The following is a 16,587-nucleotide window of genomic DNA, read 5'->3' on the forward strand; positions in this document are numbered from 1 at the left end:
AGATACCCTATCCTTATGGAAAATTAAGAAAGGCTCAACCGCCATAAGGGCCTGTAATTCAGAAACCCTTCCTGCAGAGGTAATGGCCAACAAAAAAGCAGTCTTCCATGATAAATATTTCAACTCAGCAGAAGCTGCAGGCTCAAAAGGTTGTAGAGTGAGTTTCTCCAACACAAAATTGAAATCCCAAGCAGGAGTAGGAGCTCACGGGGGTCTTATATTCTTTGCCCCTCTAAGGAATTGCTTAAACAAAGGATGAGAAAACAATGGTGGATCACAGTCATAGTGAGCAGAAATTGCTGCAGCATGAACCTTAATAGAAGAGAAGGACAAACCTTTGTCCAGTAACTCAGCCAGATATTGAAGAGCCACACTTAAATTAGGCTTAGAAACATCAAATTCCTTTGCTGCACTCCAAAACAAAAATCTCTTCCATTTGTACACTTTCCTTGTACTAGGCCTTCTGGCCTCCAAAATAACATTCAAAACTTGCTGTGGAAGCTGAGACCCTCCAGGGTTCAAAACAGAATATGCCAGGCTGTTAGGTGAAGAGAGTGAAGTTTGACATTGAGTAAATGACTGTTCTCCTGAGACAGCAGGTGTGGAATCAAGGCAAAGGCCATGGAGGCTCCTGTACCAGACTTCTCAGTAATGGGTACCAGTGCTGTCGAGGCCAATCTGGAGCTATTAAAATCATCTTTGGTTTGTCCTGTCTGGCCTTTAGAAGTACCTTTGGGAGGAGAGGCAGAGGTGGAAAGGCATACACATGAAGATTGCTCCAATTGAAAGAAAGAGCATCCACTTTCCAAGCTGTGGGATGAAACCTTTTTGTGCAAAACTTTGGCAGCTGGTAGTTTAGTGGAGAAGCGAACAGATCTATGTCTGGAGTTCCCCATGACACTGTCAATTTCTGAAACACATGAGGATCCAATTCCACTGTGGGGATCCATAATTCAACACATCTGCTAAGGAGTTCTGTGCAGAAACCTTGCCTGAAGATTTAGCTGTAAACTGAGAGCAGTCTCCCACAAAATCATTGCTTGTCTGCATAGAGGATAAGAATGTGTTCCCCCTTGCTTGTTGATGTACCACATGACAGTTGTGTTGTCTGTTAGAACCAACACCTGCCCTGGAAGAAGTAAATCCTTGAAAGCTATTAATGCAAATTGGACTGCTAACATCTCCTTCAAGTTGATATGTAGATGTTGTAGTCTGGCAGGCCACGTGTCTTGTATCCACTTTCCATTTAGATGAGCTCCCCAAGCTTTGTCTGAGACATCTGTCGTTAGAATCTGACTCCTCTGGCCGGGTCACAGAGAGTCCCTTGTTTAGGTGACATTCCTGAGCCCACCACAAAAATTCCTTTTGAATGCAAGGTATTATCTGAATGCGTGTCCAAATCTTGGCAGTGCTGTGTCCATACATTTTTGAGATACCACTGTAGCTTCCTCATATGCAGTTTGGCATTGGGAAGCACCAGAATACAAGATGCCATGAACCCCAAGGCTTGAAGGACTGTCCTTGCAGTCAGCCTGGACTGATGAGACAATTGATGGAAGTAAAGGGAAAGATTCTTTTGTTTGTCCGGGGTCAAAAAGGCCATCTGGGATGCTGTATTCAGTCTCACACCCAGAAAGCACATATCCTGAGAGGGTACTAGACTGGACTTTATTTCGTTCACAGAATACCCCAGGCATCTTAGCACTGCTATCACATATTGCAGATGATGAAGAAGTTTGTCCTTTCCTAGAATCAGGCAATCGTCCAAATAAGGATAAATTTGTATTCCTTTTAGCCTGAAGAAAGCTATCACTGGAGCCAGAACCTTCGTGAACACTCTGGGCAGTAGATAAGCCAAAGGGCAATGCAGAGAACTGATAATGAGAAGTCCCAGCTCAAAACGCAGATACTTCCTGCAACTTAGCCTGATAGGAACATGAAGGTAAGCCTCCTTGAGATCCAGAGTCACCATCCAGTGATCTTTGCCCAGCAGAGGTAAAAGCTGTTGTAACATCAACATTTTGAACTTGGGAATGTCCAGATAAGTGTTGAGGATAGATAAATCCAAAATTGGTCTCCACGTGTTCCCCTTCTTTGGTACTAGGAACAGGCGAGAATAAAATCCTAGGCCCACTTCTGGCAGAGGGACCGGCTGTATGGCCCCTATTTGAAGCAGCAGAGAAATTTGTTTGTGAGCCTCTATTCTTTGCTGAGGAGGAACGCCTGGCATGCCTTTGAAAGGAGGCAAGGTATGGAAATAAAACTTGTAACCTTGGTGTATGATATCCAATACCCATCTGTCCTGGGTAATTAAACTCCAATTTTCTTTGAAGAGTGCCAACCTTCCTCCCAAAGCTGCCAGACAAGAAGGCTCTGGCAGCTGAAAAGGTAGGTCATTGGGCCTGTTTACGAAAGGACTGGCCCCTGCCCTCACCAAGACTGTGCAGGTGAACTCCCTGTTCTAGGTCTGAAAGAGCCCTGAGCTCTGCCCCTACCACGCCTAGATCTTCCCTAGACTGTGAATCATAAGAAGGGTACGTCCACCCCTTAGCAGGCCAATTCCTACTAAACTTGGAGGCTGAACTTGCAAAAATCTTTAACAGCCTGCATAGACTTAGCCTTGTCTTCCATTTTCTTTAAGACTGCCTCCACAGGTGAACCAAACAACACATCAGACTGCAAAGGAGCATCTAAAATCCTAGTCTTAACATGGTCAGATAAATTCTGATCCCTCAGCCAGGCGTGCCTAAGAACTGACCCAGTGGCAGCCACCCTAGATGAGGCCTGTACAGCATCAAAACCACATTGTAAAGAATGCTTACCCACCTGTTCAGAAACATGTACCAAATCTTGTAATTCTTTACACTCAATGCCTTCCGCCAGAGCATCTACCTTAGACTTCAATTGAGAAAGAAGATAGTTTTGATATTTCAACATGTGAAACTGGCAATTCAAAGCCCTCATAGCTAAGGTGGAAGAAGTATAGACTTTCTTTCCCCATCTATCCAAAGCTCTGGCCTCTTTATCTGGAGGAACCGGATTTTTACAACAGAGGCCTTGACGGCCTTAGGTCCCTGACTAACAGTTTCTGGGTCCGCCCTAGGACTCTTATAAAGATATTTATGAGCTTCAGGCACCCTGTAATACCTGTCCGGCTTAACAGGAGCAGGAGGCAAAGAATCAGGATTAAGTGAAGCCTCTGCAAACACATCTTCCACAACATCCAGAACAGGTGGTATAGCCAAAGGCCTACGCTGGGGTAAAAGCAAAAATTCCCTAAGCCTTTTCCTGGAATCAGAGAAGTCCTGACCTTCCCACTTAAAATGTTCCCTCATGGAGTGAAGAGTCTCTGAAAAAGAAAAATCCTCTGGAGGAGAAGCAGAAGGAGTAGATCCACATCAGAATCAGAATAAGGAGAATACTCCTGCAAGTCTTCAGCCGAAGACTCTGAAACATCCGAAGCCTGCTCAAAACTCCCCAACTCTGGTTCCACCCAAGGCCTCTTATCAGGAGGGGGCAAAGAACCTCTAATCAAAGTAATTAAATCTTCTGCCATTTTAAGCATGTGCTTCTTGGGCACAGATCCTGATGAACTAGGAGTGACACCAACAGAAGCTAAACCTGGCCTGCCTCTGGGAGAAGCCTTGGAAACAGAAGGAGAGGGCCTAACCACCCTAGGAAGGGAGGGAGTACAGTAACCTGAGAAGCCCCTTCAGCCTGACTTGCCTCCTGAGAGGCCACATCCTGCAATATCAAAGTCTCCCCCTGGGACTCCAGAGAAGCCTCCGGAACCACCGGTTCCACTGATGCCTCTAAAGAACCGGGACGACTCTTCTTGCCTGGGTTTAGCTGCTTTGTCTTAGCATCCGACGGCATATTATAATTGCACCGCTAACCGAAGTCCAACCTGCCACAATCTAACCTTCGCTTAAAGGTGCGCTTATTGTATCTAGCACGAAAGCATCACCCAACAACGCCGTGCTCAGGCCCCAAACAAGGAATACACAAAGTATGATAATCTCTATGTATCTGTTTCCCACAAGAAATACAGTTATTCACTTTTTCTGACATCCGTAAACCACTGAGGCAAGAAAAACTAAAATATTCCCAACGGGTACTTAGCCAACTTTGACTCGGTCTGAAACTCCAAAATTTCAGAACGCCGAACGGCACTTGCAACGCTGCTTCTGCATCGGACCATGCGGCAAAAAAGACTGAGGATATGACGTCGGTCATGCGCATTTGTACCCTGACGTTCTGATGTCAGTCTTAAGCGCCTTGACCGACGTCAGCCTAATACTTTGATATTCGGGCCGACCGAGGACAGCGGACTACCCAAGTGTAAGGACTGCAGCAATGTGAGATGAAGAACATCTATGTTACCAGAGTCACGAGCTAAATTGATAGAGTGTAAGAAGGAGAGAAGGGCTGTGTTGGTACTGTGTTCTGGGCGGAAGCAGTGTTGGGTAGGAGAGAGTAACTGGTGTTTGGTAAGGAATTGCATAGTTTAGTGTTGAAGAATAACATTTTTGTTTCAGAACAAACTTTTTAAGCACAAACAACAACACACTGGTTGCAAATACCTATGCAAACATCATTATTTATTATTGGAGAAGAGATATGTATTGACTGACGATCTTTATAAAGACAATGTCATCCTCTACAAACATTTTGTAGATGACGTCTTTTTGATATGGAAAAGGGACTGAGTCTGACTTTATCTTGTTCTTAAAACACATCTCAAAAAGCACCAACTTCTTAAAATTTAAAAGTGAGAAATCAAATAAAGAGATACACTTTTTGGAAATTAAATTAATCCAGGATGATAATGATAAAATAGACAACAGTATACAAAAAAAAAAGTTAAATGCAACACATACCTACACAGAACAAGTATGCACCAACCATTTGTTTTTAACAACATTGTTAAAAACAAAATGTTGAGGGTAGCACACTTATATACTGATAAAAATCTTAACATGACTGAACAACTAAAGAATATTGAACATGCCTTCAAGGAAAGGGGTTATAATACCAGAACCCTAGGAACTATTAAAAAATGAGGTCATAGGCCAAAGGGATGTTGAGTTCCAACCAACTTGCCAGGCACATTCACCTTTAGTGAAAGATGGAACTCAGAGTAGTAGTAATTTTATTTACAATCTGACATACAACAGGACGAAATCTACAGTACAACATATTATTAAGAAATACTAGTCTACCCTTAAAGACATTACAGAATTAGACACAGTACTGAAGGGACAGACCATTATTTAGTTATAGAAGGATTAATAATTTGAAGAACAAGTATGTTACAAAGAACAGCCGAGTACTTTGAATATGTTCCAGAGTAAAAAAATGTGGCACATACAAATGTAATAATTGTGTTTACTACAATTATATATACACAAACAAGGATATTATACACTCTGTTAGTGGCAATGAGTTTCTTCTCAGATTCTACGGGAATCGTAATACCTCTAATATTGTACATTTAGTCAAATGTACTCAATGTCCATCACATTATGTGGGTAAATACAATCAAAAATTAAAGGAAAGAACATGTAACCACTTGGACATCAGGAGAAATATTCCAGCTAACGCACTTAGTAAACATATTTTTGAAACTGACCTCATGCATAGTTTTACATTTATGATCTTACATATATAGTTTTCAAATCAATAAGAGGAGGTGACATTATGCATCAAACTAAAACAGAGGAATTGAAATGAATACTGTGTTTCAAAGCACACTGCCCAATTGGCTTAAATAGATTTTTTAGCATAAAACCCTACTTAAGAGAACTTCAAATCATCATCATCAGGCCCATTTTTCCTACATGGGGTCGGGGTATCATGTTAACTGTTGCCAACTCTCTGGATTCAGTGCCACACTCCTGCCTTCTTCAACACTCTGCCTGACTGTCGCAGATCTTCTTTCACACAATCCATCCACCTCTTTCCTGGACGTCCCCACTTCCTCTTACCTTCTTCCTGTCTGTTCCAAATCTTCCTCATTAGATTGTCTGCTTTTCTACATGTGCCCAAACCACCATAATCTATTCTCTTTGAGCTTTTCTGAATTGGAGCCACTTTGGCTTCTGCGCTTATGTCCTCATTTCGTCTGTCCCACAGTGTGCATCCTACCACCTTTCTCAGGCACTTCATTTCCATCACCTCTAGCTTCTTCAACTGTCTGCCTTTACTGCCCAGGTTTCTGTACCATACAGTAGTACTGATCGCATCACTGTCTTGTACACCTTACTTTTCAGCTTCTTTGGCATTCTTCTATCATAGACTAGACCTGATACTCTATGCCAGTTGGCTGCAGCCCCTCTGATTCTAGCTTTGAACTCTTCATTCAGACTACCCTTCTCCAAAACCACCCCTTCCAGACACTTGAAGCTGTTTACCTGTTCTATCTTTCCTTCTAGCTCTATTCTCAGTTTCTTCTGATTTCCCCAATTTGCTGCCATTGCCGCCATCTTATCTGTGCTTAGTTTCATCCTATGTGCCTTCAGATTTGCATTCCATTCTCCTATCCTTTGCTGAAGTTCTAGCTCAGTCTTCAAATGACAGTACATTAATAATTACAGTTTATCAGCTCCAAATAGTTACACTTATTGTACTTTATTGTATTTTTATTTTTATTGTATTATGTGATTTTCTTACATTTTTATGTGACTTGCATCATGTGACCTTGTTCATGTGATTTTTATTATACTTTTATACATTGTGATAATCATGTGATTTTACTCATGTGATTAAGTTTTAATTATTTAAAAGACACATTATGCTGCAGTCACTACTCACCTGAAGAAGTCTAGAGGTGAAAGTGTTTTTAGCACTTGTGTTTGATTGCTTTCTACATGGATTCTACATTATTAAAGACCGTTTTACCAAAACTGTTTGTGGATCCAGCAACTACTCTTTTGTTTTTCTTACAAGGTTGGGGAAAGGGACGTGGAATTGTCTCCCTTCCCCAAGGTTGGGGGAAGGGACATGGAATTGTCTCCCTTCCCCAAGGTTGGGAGGAGGGATGTGGAGTTGCCTCCCTTCCCCAAAGGCTGGGGATTGTCCCACCCCAAGGATGGAGAGGAGTTCCATCCTTCCCTAATGTTAGGGAGACATGGAGTTGCATCCCTCCACCAAGGTTAGGGAGATGATATGTGGAGTTGCATCCTTCCCCCAAGGCTGAGGCATGTCCCTCCCCCAGGATGGGGAAATGTGGAGTTGCACCCTACCGCAAGATTGGGGCACATCCCTCCTAAAAGGGTGGTGGGTGATTGGGTGGTGTATGTGTGTCCCTCTCCCAAGGTGTAGGCACATCCTTCTCCCAAGATTGTGGGGGGGAGGAGATACATGGAGTTGCGTCCCTCCCCCAAGGTTGGGGGTGTGTGAAGTTGCACCCATCCCCCAGGTTGGGGGAGGGGTGTGGAGTTGCATCCCTTCCCCATGTTGGGAGGAGGGATGTGGAGTTGTATACCCCTGAAAAGTTGGGGGGATGTGGAGTTGCATACCACCCACATTTGGGGGCCATGGAGTTGCGTACCTCCTCCACAGTTGGAGGACTGTGAAGTTGCGTATCTCTCCCCAAGTTGGGGGTTGTGGAATTTATCTGTCTACATATATTTATATAAATAAAGTATTGGAGGAGTGGTGGTGTAGGGAGCATAACCTCCATTGCAAAGCATGCCCCACCTGACATCTGTGAGTTTTAAAGTGTGTCAGTAGTTTTCCAAGATCTACTTATTGTTTCAAACTCAATGTAAAGATGAAGTGAAAGCCTTTCATTTTACAGACATTTCATCGATTTAAACAGGATACCCTGTTGTTTAACAGCTTGGATGTTTTTTAGTAACTCCGACCTATGTCACTAGCTTCTCTGGTCAAAGCCGCGTCCAGAATAAATATTCAAGCACCCTAGAGATCATTGACCAGGGTCCAGTCATACAGGCATGTACCTGATCAGCTAAAAACATACCCAGGACCCAACCATGAAAGCTTGTAACTGGGATGGGTAGCTAGCTCCACCTAGGACCCAACATACACATGCAGGTATCCTTTCAGCTATGCCTAGGGAAGTAACCCATTGGCAGGTAATCTGGTCAGACACTTATATTCATGACAGTGAAAACACACAGGTGCTTACCCTAGCAAGTTACTAATGGGCCAATGTCAAAAAATATAGGCACACATCTGGTCAGCTAGGCATGTGCAACAGCACAATAAAGAGGAAAATACCAAGATCAGCTAAGCTATACCCACAGTCAAAAATAGTAAGGAATGGACCCAGGCACACAAACTATGATCAGGACTAAACTACAACAGCTTCTATCCCTGACAGCCAGCTAATAGGAAAGCCAAATGTCACAAGCATATACACTGCTAGCTAGTGAGGGATAAAACAAATCCTGGAAGGAATGCCTTGCACTGTACCAAGGAGAAAGCTGGTTATCTTTAGGACAAAGGAGAGATTCTGCTGCTGTTTACCATGCTGAAGAGTGGACAAGTACATTTACAAATACAATCGACATTCAGTGAGGTATGAAGCAGATGTCACAAACTGAACCTACTAAATCCCCTCCCCATCTGCTCTATAGTAATGCTCTTCCCAAGAGTTTGGGGAGAGGCTTACCTTCTAGGAAGAACGTGTCATGTTGGTCCCTGGCTGGATGCTGCTGTGGCTGGAACAGGGAATCAAAGTTCCAGAAAGAACTTTCAATAAAATTATTTGTTGGCATTTCTGTAAACCTGAACACAATAAAAGAATATACTATTATAACAGTGCATTTTAATATACAATTAAGCATGCATACTCAAACACCAGAGTGCAACTTTTAAAGGTTCCATAAGACAGACACTACACATCTTTAAGATTACTCCTGCAGAATCAGATCAAGTTTATGTACCACACAGTTTACCACAGAAATAAAAAAAGAAAAGAAAAATGTGCACATTTTTATACATACATATAAACTTTTGAAATAATGAATTAATAAAAAATAAAACATGCACATATTTTATACATATTGTCATATGAAAAAGAACAAAAGATACCAAAAAGTCTTGCTCAATACAAAACTTAAGCAAAAATTATTACTGCATCCCACTAAAATAAATGGAAACAGTCACTCTAACTACACAACCATTTATCAATGCTGAAATATATGACACTGTTAATGACCGACAACGCTATGTACAATATTTTGTATTACACCGTTTACTTCATAAATATGATTTGAAAAATGAAAAAGAGTTCACAGGTAAGGCAAAACAAATTTTTTTTTTATCATTATTATTACTTTACTATGATTAAACAATGATGTCGTTCATAGGATCGTAGCAGGTTACTAGGCTATCGACCCGGAGGTCTTTTCAAGCCTAGGTATTTCATCCCAATGTAAAACCACAGATACTCTAGTCAATACCCAGGACTGCATTTATTAAGGAGTGCCCATGTCCAGGAGGGTTGTGGGTGATATCCCTGGTAAGAATTTATGGTGCCCCATCCACATGTCCAGATTCCTTCTGAATAATGTCATACAGGTGCTCTGCTTCACATGAATTGGCAGGTAATTCCAAAGATGCGGCAGTCACTGGGAGACAAATAGTACAGTTTTGTACCTACCATAAATGTAGATGTCCGAACTGGATAGCATCTGCAGTCATAACAACTGGGTTGTCCTGTCGTCAGGCAGCCCGGATTCCAAAGTCTGGGTCCGGCTTGATGTCACACTTCACCCGGCGTCATCTCTGCTGGTCTTGGTATAAAAGCATCCTCAGTGTTTCTTGCCCCAGATGCCAGTTGCCCTCTTGGAAGGCTAAATTTTGGATAAATGCCAATGTTTCCAAAAGATAGAAGGCAAACACAAAAATAAGTATGTATGTACATATATACAAACAAATACACCATAAGAGACTCCCCTCCCAGCTAGCTATTAGGAGGATAAATACCCTAGGAGTACCACAGAGGGAAGGAGGAGGTAATCCTGACTGCAGATGCTATCCAGTTCGGACATCTACATTTATGGTAGGTACAAAACTGTACTATGTCCTTCATGGATGCATCTGCAGTCATAACAACTGGGTAGAATACCATAGCCAACTAGGGAGGAGGATGATAAAATTATGGTGTGGTTAGGATCCCTTGCAATACAGCAGTGGCAAACCCTGCTCGGGATCTAGAATATAGAGGTAAATTATAATGCTTGGCAAATGTATGCACGGAGGTCCAAGTAGCCGCCTCAATAATGTCCTTGGTTGCCACCTCGTAAGAAAGCTGTGGTAGTGGCTGTAGCCCTTGTAGAATGAGGCCTTATGTTCTGTGGAATTGGTTTTCCATGGAAGGAGTAACAAAATCTTATGCAATTTCCTATCCATTTGTAGATTGTCTGTTTGGAAGTACTTTTCCTTCCCTCCCTGTTGCATAGGCTACCAAAAGCTGGTCAGTTTTTCTGTTACTTTTGGTTCTGTCCAGGTAGAGCTGTCTATGTACGTCCAAGGTATGCAGCATTCTTTCCCTCTGTTTTGTGGATTGGAAAGAAGGTAGGTAGGTGGATTGCCTGGTTTAAAGACACTCTGGATACCACCTTAGGCATAAATGTAGGATTAGTTCTCATGGACACCCTATGTTTATGGAAGATTAGGAAGGGTTGTACTGCCATTAAGGCCTGTAGTTCCGAAACCCTCCTTGCTGAGGTAATTGCCAGTAGGAAAGCAGTTTTCCATGATAGGTGCTGTAGATCTGCTGTTGCTGCTGGTTCGAACGAAGGGAGTGTCAACTTTTCTAGCACAAAGTTCAAGTCCCATGCTGGTAATGGTGGTTTCCTTGGAGGTTTTACATTCTTGATCCCTCTGAGGAACTGCCTGAGTAGAGGATGTGAAAAGACAGGTGGATCAAAGCTGTATTCTGCTGAAATAGCTGATGCATGTATCTTGATGGAGGAATAGGACAGGCCTGTATGTAAAAGCTCTGCCAAATACTCCAGAATGTTTGCAATATATATATTGACACATCTTTTCCTCTTTCAGTACTCCAAATGACAAACCTTTTCCATTTTCCTGCATAGTTCCTTCTTGTTGAAGGTCTGCGGGCTTCAAGGATAATGTCTTTAACCCTTTGGGAAAGATCTGGCTTAGTTGCTGCTATGTGATGTTCCAGGCAGTCAGCTGCAAAGTTTTTAGGTATGGATGCATGATGCTGTAGTTGTTCTGAGTTAACATCAAAGGCATCAGGGGTATTGACCACATTTTCTCCCAAGACATGCTCCTCAGCAGTGGGTACCAGTGTTGTCTTGGCCAGTTCGGAGCTATCAGGATTATCCTTGGACGTTCCTCTTTGATTTTCAGTAATACCTTGTGTATCAAGGGAAGAGGTGGAAATGCATATGCTGTCAGACCTGTCCAGCTGAAGGAAAGAGAATCCACCTTCCATGCAAGTGGGTGGAATGTCCTTGTGCAGAATTTTTGAGCTGGTGATTGAGAGGGAATAGATCTATTTGTGGCATTCCCCATTTCTTTGTGATGGTCTTGAAGATGTCTGGGTGTAGCATCCATTCGTGAGCATCCGAGGTGGTTCTGCTTAACATGTCTGCTAGGGTGTTCTCTTTTCCCGGTACAAATATTGCCTGTAACTGGATGTTGTAGCCGAGAGCCAGATTCCAAAGGTCCAAAGTCATTCTGCATAGGGGGTATGAATGAGTGCCTCCCTGTTTGTTGATGTACCACATGACTGTAGTGTTGTCTGTCCTTATCATCAAATGGCCTTCTTTGAGGAATGGTCTGAATTTTTGGATTGCCAGTTTTACTGCCAGCATTTCTTTTGGTTTATGTGCAAGTGCAGCTGGTCCTGAGTCCACAATCCTTATGCGCATTTGTCCAGCATGTGCCCCCATCCTAGGTCTGTGGCGTCTGTTGTGATGGTTTGGCTTGTTCGAAACTTGTGGAAGGGTAGGCCTGGGTTTGACTGGCATGCTTGGGCCCACCAGAGGAATTCCTGTTTTAGGCATGGGATTAATGGTATTTCTGCTTCTAGGCTGTGCCTGTGTTGAGACCATAAATTCTTTAGGTACCACTGTAGTTTTCTCATATGCAGTCTGGCATGTGGTACCAAGATTATGCATGATGCCATGAAGCCCAAGGCCTGCAGAACTTTTCTTGCTGTTAGTTTGTTCTGTCTTGTTAATGCCAAGAAGTAAAGAGGAGTTCTTTTGTTTTCTGTAGTTAGGAATGCCATTTGTTTTACTGTGTCCAATTCACCAAGAATGTTCTTGTCTGGGATGGTATCAGCCTTGACTTTTGTAAGTTGACTGTGTATCCCAGGGCTTGTAGCAAGTAAATGACCCTTTGTAAATCTGTTGTCAGTTTGCTTTTGTTGTCCGCTTGTAGCAGGCAGTCGTCCAGGTATGGATAAATTTGGATTCCCTGTAGTCTGCAGTGAGCGATTACTGATGCCAGGCATTTTGTGAATACTCTGGGCGCAGTAGATAAGCCAAAGGGCAATGCTGAGAATTGATAATGCTCTGATCCTGCAAGAAATCTGAGGTATCTTCTGCAATTGGGAATGGGGCGTGCAGGTATGCCTCCTTGAGATCTAGAGTTACCAGCCAACACTCCTTGCCCAGCATGGGAAGAAGTTGCTGTAGGGTCAGCATTTTGAATTTTGGGACAATGATATATGTGTTTAAGATGGGCAGGTCGAGAATAGGTCTCCAACTTTTCTCTTTTCTTGGTACTAGGAAGAGTCTGGAGTAGAATCCTTTGCCCTGTTCTGTTATTGGTACTCTTTCCACAGCTCTCATCTTGGATAATTTTTATCTGCTGTAGAGCTTCTATCTTTTGATTTGGAGGCAGGTTTGGCATTCCTCTTTTACTGGCAAGGTGTGGAAGTGGAACCGGTAGCCTTGGTCTATGGTTTGCAAAATCCACTTGTCTTTTGTGATATAGTGCCAATTTTTCGAAAATAAGGCTAACTTTCTGCCTAATGGTGCTGCTATTTGCTCCCTGGTAGGCGGAGTTAGAGTCAAGTCACTGTGATTGTCCTGTTGCAGTGGCAGTGGTTGTGTCTGTGCCTCTGTTATTACCTTGCCACTGTCGCCTCTGTAGGCACCTCCTCTGGATTGATTTCTGCCTCTGGATCGTCTGTTTCTGCCCCTTTGGGATCTTGTGGAGTCAGGAAAGGACCAATTTTGGCAGGCCAGTTCCTGCTAAACCGGGGCTGAACCTGTAAGAAATCTTTAACTGTCTGTACAGATTTTGCCTTTTCTTCCATTTTCTTCATTACCTGCTGGGCAGGTGTACCAAATAAACTGGCCTTATCCATGGGAGCATCTAATAGCTTTGCTTTAACATGATCCGGTAAGACCTGTTCTTTCAGCCATGCATGTCTTCTTATCACTGTGCCAGTCATGGCTGATCTAAATGAAGCCTCCAGTGCATCATAGCCACATTTTAAGGAATGGTTACTAACCTGTTGTATGTTATTTACCATTTCTAATACATATTTCTTGTCTAAAGATTCATCAGAGGATACTTTCTTAGTTAACTGATCAAGCATAAACTCTTGGTATTGGATCATGTGAAATTGACAGTTTAAAGCTCTAGCTGAGAGAGTAGCAGAGGTGTAAACTTTTTCCCCATCTGTCTAAGGACCTGGATTCCCTTTCTGAAGGAATAGGGTTTTGCTGTGGTCGAGGCTACTGCCTTAGGCCCTGGGAAATAGTTTGGGTCTGCCAGTGGGGCCTTGTATAGGTGGTGATGAGTGTCAGGTACCCTGTAATATCTATCAGGTTTGGCAGGGGCAGGTGGTAAAGAATCAGGAGCAGTGCAGACATCATTAAATGCGTCATCCACAACAGGTAAAACAGGAGGTATAGCTAAGGGCCTATGTTGTGGTAAGTGTAGGAAGGTCCTAAGCCTTTTTCTTGAGTCTGAGAAATCTTGTCCCTGCCATTGGAATTGTTCTCTCATGGCATGCAAGGTTTCCCCAAAGGAAAATTCCTCTGGTGGAGAGGCAGCTGGAATGGATTCTTCAGCATCGGAGTCTTCATATGTAGAAAAGGGTCCTCTGGCTGTACGGAAATGTCGGAGTCATCTGCAGAAGCCTCAGAGGACACTGGCTTGGGGGGCTCTGTCCTAGGTCTCTTTTCAGGGGGCTGAGAGGCCCTGTCTGGGTGAGATTGGGATCCCCTAATTAAGGATATTAAATCTTCTGCCAGAGTAAGCATTTGTGAACTAGAAGTGGGCCTGTGAGAGGGGAGGTTTAACAGGCACTGCCTTAGCAGATTTGGCTGCTTTGGCCCTGGCAAAGGCCTTGATAGACATGGCTGCAGGGGGTCTAGCAGCACCACGTGCTGGGGTAGAGACATCCAAAGGGATGGTGTCTGATAAATCAGTAGAAACCACGGTTGTAGGCAAAATTTCTGAGGCCGATTCAGGTAAGGTAGCAGGAGCCTCAGTAGTAGCCATGGATTCGCTGCAGATTGACCAGTTTTCTCGGTTTCGCTGAAACCGAGACACTCGCAGCTTGCTTCACCGTGGTTTTGGCTGTCGGTCTTTTTCTGCGTTTTTAATAATTTGGATAGTCGGAGGATCCGACGGCATAATATAAAGTCTGAGCGAAAAACTGTTCAGCAAACTCCGACCGGCGCGGTTGAAGAAGCGCAGGCCAAACAGGCTGCTACGTGGTCTGGGCCTAAGCAAGGCAAACAGTAAGAGTGGAAATCTTTATGAGGTATTTGTTTCCCACAAGTTAAACAGTTATTGACTTTTTCTGACATCGGCTGAGGCAAGAAAGAGTCCCCAACGGGTACTTAGCTTTTAGAAGTCTTGAGTAGTATTCGGTAGTAGTAATCTCTGGATCTGACCGACCGGCACTTGCGAACAGCTTCTGCTTGCCGCAAGAAAGACTGAGGAAAATGGCGTCGGCTGATGCTTTTATACCGAAGACCAGCAGAGATGATGTCGGGTGAAGTGCGACATCAGCGGACCCAGACTTTGGAATCCGGCCGACCGAAGGGCTGCCTGACGACAGGACAACCCAGTTGTTATGACTGCAGATGCATCCATGAAGGACATCTGTCCCTTCAGTATGTCCTATTCAAGTCGCAGCCCATATTTAGATCCCTGGAATGGGTAGTTCTAGTCCAGTTTGATTTATGGATGTGCAGCAAATTCATTAGGTTTGGGTTGGAGATTGCTCTGTAAGCCAGGCATAAGTCTCCCCTAAAAAGTCTATATGATACTGAGTACAGTGACAGGGACTTTAGTCAGTCTGTGTAAGGCATGTGTTGGAGTTCCTTGATCTTCTTAGTTAAAAACCTCTGAGGTATCTCCAATTGCTGCAGGTGCTTTGTACAGTACATGCCGAAAGGGGTGTTACATTCAATTATGGGCCTGATTAGTGACGACTACAGAGGGGTTATAACCTCCTTTTCTCTAGAGGCAATGCCTTTAATAATCAAGTGTGCTACATAGAAAGCCTTCATTACCACAGTAGACACATGGTGGTCAAATTTAAGGATGCTATCTACTTGTGATCCCAGAATAAAAAAAAAAAAAAAAAAGAGATAGGATCCAAAACTCTAAACCTTGCCACTGGTTTGAATAACTGCGGTGGTGCAGCGGTAGCGTTGTTGCCTCACAGCAAGAGGTTCTCCCATTCGATTCTCAGCTGGAGTGCGGGGAGTGCCTTCTGTGTGGAGTCTGCATGTCCTCCCCGCGGTTGGGTGGGCGTTCGAAAGACATGCGTAAATGGGCGTGCCTTCGTTGAAGGTTGAACGTCGAGCTGGCACCTCAGCATTCGTGAAAATCTACTACCAATCATTAGCGGACCAGAGTTCCGCTGTGGCGACCCCTAACCGGGAAAAGCCGAAAGACAACAACAACAACAACAACTGGCAAAGGATGTGAAGTTTGAAACTCAAATGCATGTCATTTAGTGACTTTAATCCTTAAATCATATAGTACTGCGGTGGTGGTGATGCGGTAGCGTTGTCGCCTCACAGCAAGACGTTGTGCCGTTCGATTCTCAGTTAGAGCTTCTTTTGTGTGGAGACATGCATGAATGGGCGTACCTTCGTTGAAGGTAGTGCGTCAGGGCTGGCAAACTCGGCACGTAAAAAATCTACTGCCAATCATTAGCGGACCGGAGTTCCACTGTGGCGACCCCTAACCGGGAAAAGCCGAAAGACACAAAAAAAATCCTTAAATCATACAAGTGATTTGTCAAAAAAAAAAAAAGTTCTATGACGAACAGACAAAAAATATGAGGTAAAAATCAGTACATTCTGCAAAAAATCTATACAGTTGAGAGGTATGCTGCCACATCATTCTGTACTTTCAGCGGCTGAAAGAAAGATTTGCAGAGCAATGGACTCAGTTTTATAATGCTTGCTGATGGTCTACTTTACGAAGCTGGAAATAACTGTACTGTGTTACATTCAGCTGAAGAAAAATGGTTTAATGACTAAGCATACTGGATTTCAGGCAGGATGGTTCCAGGGGGGTGGTTGCTACAGATCCCCTTCGAAATCATGAATCCCACAACACCGAACTTCAGAATGCGGAGATGATAATAATGCAGAC

At 43.4% G+C, this 16,587-nt stretch overlaps 1 protein-coding gene across 1 annotated transcript in view; it reads right to left on the minus strand.

Annotated features, from left to right (window-relative positions):
• FARSA (phenylalanyl-tRNA synthetase subunit alpha) overlaps nucleotides 1-16,587 on the minus strand; it is a 529,543-nt gene that overhangs the window by 246,656 nt on the left and 266,300 nt on the right. Inside the window, exon 7 of the mRNA XM_044084657.1 lies at nucleotides 8,639-8,754. Within this exon, the coding sequence (XP_043940592.1) occupies nucleotides 8,639-8,754 (116 nt within the window). The remainder of the gene's footprint in view (nucleotides 1-8,638; nucleotides 8,755-16,587) is intronic.

Source organism: Protopterus annectens, chromosome 9.part0, assembly GCF_019279795.1.
Source record: "Protopterus annectens isolate FY-2018-M chromosome 9.part0, PAN1.0, whole genome shotgun sequence".
NCBI classification, from domain to species: domain Eukaryota; kingdom Metazoa; phylum Chordata; order Ceratodontiformes; family Protopteridae; genus Protopterus; species Protopterus annectens.